General features: G+C 39.1%; 1 protein-coding gene across 3 annotated transcripts; it reads right to left on the reverse strand.

Moving 5' to 3' along the window:
• Positions 1-1042: 1042 nt before the first annotated feature.
• Positions 1043-7249, reverse strand: dhrs9 (dehydrogenase/reductase 9). 3 transcript variants are annotated; one of them, XM_088931302.1, is made up of 5 exons: positions 7173-7249; positions 5290-5604; positions 3638-3896; positions 2929-3092; positions 1043-2390 (listed from the first exon to the last, which is right to left on the reverse strand). In XM_088931302.1, the coding sequence occupies exons 2-5, from the start codon at positions 5600-5602 to the stop codon at positions 2167-2169; spliced, it is 960 nt and encodes a 319-aa protein (XP_088787428.1). In that variant the 5' UTR covers positions 5603-5604; positions 7173-7249; the 3' UTR covers positions 1043-2166. The 3 variants fall into 3 exon arrangements, with proteins under 3 accessions (XP_088787428.1, XP_088787430.1, XP_088787429.1); XM_088931304.1 differs by having other exon boundaries at positions 7177-7196; XM_088931303.1 differs by lacking the exon at positions 7173-7249 and adding an exon at positions 6655-6724.
• Positions 7250-8427: the final 1178 nt, after the last annotated feature.

Consider the following 8427-nt stretch of genomic DNA (forward strand, 5'->3'; position numbering starts at 1 on the left):
TGGATAAAAATTATTTAACTTAATAGTTTTTAAAAAATTAATAAAAAAAACAATCATTTATGAAGAGGACAGAGTGGGAAACTGTGTCTGAGCTACATAGGAACAATTGGTTCATTTATTTTTAGTGATTTAAAAGCCCTAATTAAGAAGGAGAACAGATGTGATTTCTTTTCCGATTTCATTCGCTTTATTGGCTTATCTCACCTGACTGAGTGAATAACCTGTCCTCCCTTTTTTGTAAGGGAAGAGCCAGGGAGGATGAATGATTAGGGTGAAGGTACAGCAGAGGACGGGCAAAGGAGTACAACAGAAATGTGATATTTACACACAGGTAGGCTGAAATGGGCAAGATTAGAGGTTGACCTTCTCCTTAACTTTCTTCAGAAAGAGAACTTTAAAACTCCATTCACCATGAACAATTTAAACATGAATAAGTACTCAAATGACATAGGCTTTTAGTACTAGCAGTAATGAAAGATGTTACATAAAGTCTTTACCTTCCTTTACCGAGAGATTGTAGCAGTGGGTCCCACGGTACACCACTGGATGATTTGAGGGATTCATAAAGTGAAAGAATTTCATAAATTAGTGTTTTATACAGTATTACTGAAGATTGCTATGTTTCTTAAGAATTAAAAAGATTAAATTTAAGTATTTTTCAGAGCACTATCAAGTTGTTTGCTGTGTATTAGTTTGCATGGTTGTTTGGGAAGACATACAAATTGAACCGCATGCTACCGCTTCATTTTTAATTGTTTATACATGTAAATGCATGTTTAGCTTATTTTGACTAAGAATCAACATAACACTCAGCCTTTCAATTTGTTGCACTGGACATACACAAATTAAGAAGGGTGTATTTTTATGCATACTGGAAACAGAGGTAAAACAGCTCACCTTTCAATTGACCTCATTTACCTTAATTTAAATAGGAAGTATTTGCCCGTAGAAAAGGCTATGCTGAGTGCCTGCTTTGCTTAAAAATGTTAAACAAATTTGAGTATTTGGTTTTAATTGCACTCCACAGAAAAGAACCGTACTACACAGGTTTCATATTTTTATGTACAGAAACAAAGGAGAACAACAAAAAAAGAGTCTCTCTCGTATGTAAATATTTAAGCAAAATGTGGGAAGCCTTTTTAATCTTTCTGAGAGAAATTCCACAGTATTCGTTCCCAGTACAAAATTCATATTTATATTTATAGGAAGGCTTAACTTAAGGACTACCTTAAGAACAAAATGAATAACATTGTCAATGACAGCTTAGTAATTATGAAGAATATTACAAGTAAATCTAAAATGTTGATAGAAACTACCTTCTCAACCCTCATAAAAGAAATACAATGTTTTGGCTGTGGAGCCTTCTTCGGGTGTGTGGCTCCACAGCCGAAACGTTCTGTTTCTTTTCAGCATGGAATAAACCTTTACCTGTTCCTTTGCAGCCTACGCATGCTACCTACTTGAACTACTATTAAAATATGAGGGCTGAGAAGGTACCTGGGCTGCTATCTGTGTGGAGTTTATATGTTACCCGCATAGTCATGTGGATTTCCTCCCCCAGTCCCAAAACATGCTAGCAGGTTAACTGGCTTCTAGGAAAATTGTTCCTGGAGTGACTGTGAGTGTGTGTGTCTTTCTGCTCTGTGATGGACTGACGTTCTGTCCAGGGTGTACCCTGCCTTGTGCCTGTTGCTTACCAGGATAGGCTGCATCTCTCCTGCATCCCTGAATTGGAAAAAGCAGTTAAAAATGTCTGGATGTATGCTCTTGCACATGGAAAGCCAATCTGAGACATGTTGCCCTTTGAAATAACAGTCATTTGTTTAGAAGAAAATAATTTGTTAACATTATTCAAACAGTATTTTGGTAAATGAGTCTATATAGTTTATTTAATTACAGCTTCCCATGTCAATTCAAAAATCACACAAAACCAAACTGCAGTATTAGTGTACCATCCTATACTAGAAATCAACCAGAATAGAATAAATGTAATTTTGGTGAACATGTTCACCAGACTTGCAAATGTGTCAAGTGCCAAAAACAAAATTCAAAACCACTCAGGGAGGAACTCACTAGACAGGTCTGGACAGTGACCCCGGAGAAACTATTTAAGCCACGACTTTCAGTGACTCTCTGGAGTTCCTGAAAGTCAGCAAATTCTAAAAATCAGACTACTGCCTTTTCTGGGTTAATGCTGTCTTTGAGGAGCAGGTAGTCAGAGATCACTGTTGGCATGTAAGACAGAGGAAGCCAGAAGAACTTGGCATCCCATCCTGGAGAGTAGCGGGTTCGGGGATGGACGGCTGAGACAGCATGCGCCATACAGCTCACCACCTTCATCAGGTCAGAGTCTGGCAACTGACCCATCATCTTCTTCATCAACACTGACACTGCAAGACAGGAAAGTACTGCTTTCTTACCTTTGCATTAACCCTAGAAATGTAATTTGGATTTACAGCCATAGGAAGAAAACTGGCTGTTAGTTGATGAAACAGATTCTTGGTTGCCCCATCGCTATGTACTGTATGTGCACACCAAACCATGATGTGACAGATTAAGAGTTTTGATAATGTTGCTCATGATGGAAATGTGCTCCGTCACAAGTCTTAGGTCTTGCACTATCTAAACATAAGATAACAAGCAAAAACAATTCAAAATGAATCTGGAAGCTTTCTAGAATTGGGACTGAAAAGATAAAAGTATTTTTTGCTCTTGCACGGAAAAGAATGAGTTACTACAACTTTGTATTTAGTACAAAAGACTGGTATCTACCAAAAGTGTTTCTGTATCTTGTATTTTGCAGTACTGCAAGCTAAACATTACACTGATTTTAGACTTTGTTAAATATTAGAATTAACACCTGTTTATGTGTTAAGATAGTAAAAGGTGCTATATTTTATCTTCATTTTGTAAGTCTGCAAAAATTACCTTTCTGCACATAAGAGCCTCCATAGTCATCTTTGACTTCCTGTGGCATTTTATCCCATAGTTGCTGAACATTTTTTAATAAAATATCAATGTCAGTCACACTGGTTTTGAAAAAGCCTGGTTCAATGCACAGGACTTTCACTCCAAAAGGTATCATGTTTCTCCTTAAAAAAAAAAAACAAAAAGCAACATGAGAAAATATCTAAATACAACATAGGTTCATACTTAAAGGCCTGCTGTACCACCTATGACACATATGTACAGACTTCAGTCCAGTACCTCCAGTACACTGTGTGCCCATGTTTTAACAAACACAAATACATAACTCAATATAACAGTAGTAACAGACTGAAAGGACTGCACTATGTATTCATAAAAAGTTAACTGTTTCAATTTATAGCCAACGTTTTATTTATATAATGAGAGTTCTTAAAGACTTACAGCTTTATTTAACTTTACAGACAAGCTGCTCACTGTTGAACAGGAAATGGTTTATTGCTGTCTTTAAACCACCTGACAATTTTAGATTGCTTTGAAGTAAGAAGACCATTCAGTTTGCACACCGTAAGGAAGCCTACATTTGTTGAGAGATGAGATGATTTTATTTGAATGCTCTGTGAATTTCTTTTGGGACCTAAGCAAGGCAGACTTGCATGTGTCTTTGTACTTGTACCTCAAATAATAATGGCAAAAAATTCTAAAATCATACCTAAGGCTGTCGTTGAAGGCTTCGACTCCATATTTTGAAACAGAGTAGGGTCCACCAAATGGACTGATTCTTCCGAAGACACTGGCCACGTTCACGACTCTTCCCCGGGCTTTTTTAATAAGAGGGAGTACGCTCAGCGTCACAGCTATAACACCCAGCAGGTTCACATCCAGCATCTGTCTATAATCGTCCACAGTGAGCCAGTCGCAGGGCCCGGAAGGGACAGACACTCCTGCATTATTCACCAGACCCCACAGACCTGCAAAGCACAACACAAACACCGCCATGACAGACACCCTGGATAACCAAGGCGTGATTATTGCACTCAACAAAGATAAGATCACTTTATTGGCCATATACACTTTCTTGTATTAGGAATTTGTCTTTTCGCAGACCCCAGCTTGCTCTCCACCAGACACACAGACAGGGAGAGAAGCTTGGGGACAGAGCGCAGGGTCAGCCATTTATATAGCACCCCTGGAGCAGTTGGGGTTCAGGGCCTTGCTCAGGGGCCCAACGGAATAGGATTCCTCTGCTGGCCGCGGGATTTTGAACCGGCAACCTTCCAGCCACAGGCGCAGATCCTTAGCCACAGAGCCACCGCACTGCCCCCAGTACACTATGAATAGCACCCACTGGAAATTTAAACTCAAAGACAGCCTTAGTGTAGTACTGTACATCTCATCACGACTCTTCTCGGAATCAATCAAAAGCAGGAGTCTCAAACTTAATTTCTGGAGGGGCTAGAGTGTTAGGTTCTGTGTTTGAGCCAAGCTCTTGACAATGTACTGTAGTTTCTTTAACTGCGGAAATAACAGACTTGATATACTAATCCGACGCTTTCGGTGTTTTGGACCCTTGAAAGCTATGACGCAGAAAAAGGCGGAGTTTCCTTGCAGCTGAACCACGGGGTCAGTGACAAATACTGTCCCAACTCTTCGTCGCTTGCTACTTAATTTTATAATAATGAACAGCGCCTCAAGAGCTAAAAGAACACAACGATGAATTGGCGAACACAGAAAATAACAACGCATTTCAAGCACACAGAACAAAGCTCATGGGTAGCCTAAATCTCGGATGAATCCTATATCATCGAACTAGTTGTTGTGGTTAAATACTTCCTGTTCAGCACACTATTGTTTCTTTGCAACCTGTTAGATACCTGGGAAAGGGATGGTTACCACCGGCCTAAGCTCTTTTTCTGCGGGAAAGCCTGCGGCTCTTTGATATACCTGTCGGTGTCGCATTCTTACGAGAGCTGACAACCTCACCCTAATTACAGGCTTCAGGAGCTGCCAACAATGAGATTGTTTGGGAAAAAAGAGTGAACAAAAGAGAGAATACAAATGTGCCAACAAGCATTTTTTCTCAGGCTTAATCAAATTAGACATCCCTTCTGTACTATTCTGTGTAATTACCTTTTCCAAACAACAATGAAAACAATGCCAAGGTTTGCAGACTAACCCCGGTGTTTGGCTACTCATTCTGCTGGAGTTGGGCTGTGACACAGTGCCATGATGTAGAGTTCTGCAGGTAACAAACAAGCGATACGTCATGGCAACAAGAGTGAAATCAACGAAATCCAAAAGTACTTAGGTTCCATTCCGCGTCTGACTTCACCGAGACCAGAAATTAACAGAGTTGAGACGTACCCTTTTCTCCCACCTTGTCCTTTATGAGCTCGGCAGCTTTAGCAATGCTTTCAGACTTGGTGACGTCAAGGTGGAGAGTCACGAGCCTGTCAGAAGCGCTTTTCCTCAGAGCGTCTTCTCCTTTTTCAGTGAAACACGCAGCAATCACACGAAAGCCCTGTTGGTCCAAATGCTTCGCCAGCTGGTTTCCAAACCCCGTGTCACATCCAGTGATGTACACATATTTGTCAGATTTATTGGGAACGGTTTTGCGTTCCTTGTACCAGCGGTACACACAGAAGAGAGCCGCTAAAGCAAGCAGGTACAGAAACATGTCTGAAAAGAGAAAGAAAGAGTTTGAGATAGCTTATTTTCAGTGCAGTCCTGCACTAAGAACCTTTGTAAATGTATGGGCTAAATTTCTAATCTTGACATTGATTGCAATAATAAACTAGATCTCGGCGATGCAAGAAATCCCACTTTTGGTAAAGTACTTCTTTTAACTTTTTATCAAGCAGGTGGCAGCTGACGACAACTGTCCAACTGCTGATACGTCTCATAAGCAATATAGTTCTGAAAGCAACACAGGAAATCTGGTCAGTGCAGACGTTACACAATCTGTAAACCTAAGTGACGTGTGAGGATTATTGCCTAATTGAAGTGTGCCATACCTCACTATAGTGGTACAAATTCGTTATTTGAAGGGGAATTATTGTAGAAAATAATAGACACTGCGAGAAAAGGGAACATTTAGTAAAACACAGCTATACAAATTACAGGAAAGAATTAAACAACGCATGCACTTGAAAATAGTAATGGAATCCATGACTACACATCGATTTACACCGAGATACTTTGCATAATCGTTGAAAACAAGTGTCAGATAAGTGCAGGGAGCCCCCTAATACCTTTAAATGATACCGTGAACACAAACTGGCTAGTCTGAGAGCACTTTCGCTGTAAGCAAGCTACTTAGTCAAATGAACAGAGGTAACAGAAGAAGATGCATTCTTATCAAGTTGAAAAGATAAGTAAAACTGCTCCGGGCATTACAGCATTTTTCTATTTAAAGTGCACGGTTTGCAAAATGGGGCTCGTTCTGCAACAACAGGTTAATGATTAGCATCATCTTTATATCCTGGACAGCAATCGCTTTATCTAAGGCAACTTACAATGTATAGGAAATGTGCTTTATGTAGACGTATGATGAGCAAACGTGCAGGTACAATAAGGCAATAAATTAATATAACGACAGCAAAGATTAAAAATAACGCAGACGGAATAAAGAATTAAAACTGTATGCTGATAGTGTTCATACAGAAAAATAATGTAGGCACTCTGAGTGCATGACCTGTTCATAGTGTATAAGTGCAATTAGCAAATTACCTGAACAGTCCCGAATGTTGAAAATATTATTGTGGAATGAAGATCATCTAAAATTGATAATACCTTTCTTAGCTCTGAAAGGAGCCGAGAATAGTCTTTCTAAAAATTAAGTTATCCAGTCCTTTTTTTAAAATTGCGACTACACCTCAGTTAACACCACGGTTTAGGCGTTAACACGAAGCGCAGCTTCCATAATTAGCCGAAGCTGCAGAAACTCCGTCGCTCCTACTGAAAAACGACAGTTTGAGAGATTACGCCGATACCGACGATGTGGGAAATTACAACCAGTAGGGCCGAAAAAGTCTTTAAAAATCCAATTAATTGTCATCGCTTTTAAACATCAGTCTGCTTCACGATTTAGCAATTCGAGATGACAATCTTATACTTCAAAGTCATACATACTGTACATGTTGTAGATTTTTCTGTTTGTAATAAAATCATTAACAATAATAATATCATTTACACTAAAAGATGAACTCTGAAATATGTCTGAAACATGAAAGCTATAGTAAACTCACCTACTTTCTGTGGCCTCAATTGATCCAATATAGAAGATGGACCCTGAACTTTTAGTACCACTTAAAAGCAAACCCTCTTCTTCCGGTGTAGGGTGTGTGTATATATTCAATTCTCATAAAACGCCACCTGCTGGCTTTTAAAAAAATACTTTTTAAATTTACTTTTTATTCTTACTGTTTGGTGCTATGCTTCCTAGCTATTAAAATAGTATAAATAGAAATTTGCTTTGTTGTTCTGTCTACTGAAATAATTAGTGTTGCTTAGTTTATATCTGTTGTTTCCAAAGCATTTAAATTATCACAATTTAAAAAGTTTTGAACGACAACAAAGTAATGATTAATTGGATTGCACTTTATAGACGTTTTTTTACTCATATAATTTACTCATTTTTGGTATTGCAAGCATAAGCCAGTTTACATAGAAACTTATTTGATACAGTAATCGTATGTGATTATCTGATGTATTATATTTTTATTTCAGCAGATTTACCAGCATAGACTGCTATTATCCACAGGAGTGGTTTGAAAAAATAACCATAGTGCACAGAAGGACAGTTTTTCTTTTGCATAAACAGGAATTCCAGGGGCATATCCTTAAAACACCTTGCCCCTATAGAGTTAACAATTTGTTAGTATTCCATCCATTTTCTAACCTCTTTATCCAATACAAGGTTGCAGGGGAGCCAGAGCCTATACTGTTAAGCAACACAAGGTGGGATATACTCTGATGGGTCCATCACAAGGCACACACAGACACAAACACACTCACACAAGGGCCAATCTTCCCAGAAGCCACGTGATCTATTAGCTTGTCTTTGGACTGTGGGAGGAAACTGGCTTCTCCCTCATTAACACAGGGAGAACGTACAAACTCCACACATATAGCACCTCAGGAATTGAACCCAGGGCCCCAGCACCATGCGATAGCAATGCTAACCACTGCGCCAGCACCCCACCCTTGGTCACATGCATCCATCCACTTTCAAACGGCTTTATCCCAAAGAGGGTTGTGGGGGAGCTGGAGGTTATCCTGGCAAGCAAAGCACACAAAGTCAGGAATTTGTCAGTACTGAGTGCAGTGTTGGAATTAGAAATTTATATGAAGAAAAAAATACCCCCTTTTGATAAGCATGTCCAAAAAGCTCACTTTTTGTTTAATTTGACTATAAGACATGGTTGCTGTCATCATTCAAAAGTAGTTTGGTAACTTTTAGTCAAATCTTTCTGCAATCCATCCTGAGGAGGGGCTTCTTTT

Source organism: Atractosteus spatula, chromosome 13 (assembly GCF_055471065.1).
Source record: "Atractosteus spatula isolate fAtrSpa1 chromosome 13, fAtrSpa1.hap1, whole genome shotgun sequence".
Taxonomy (NCBI): domain Eukaryota; kingdom Metazoa; phylum Chordata; class Actinopteri; order Semionotiformes; family Lepisosteidae; genus Atractosteus; species Atractosteus spatula.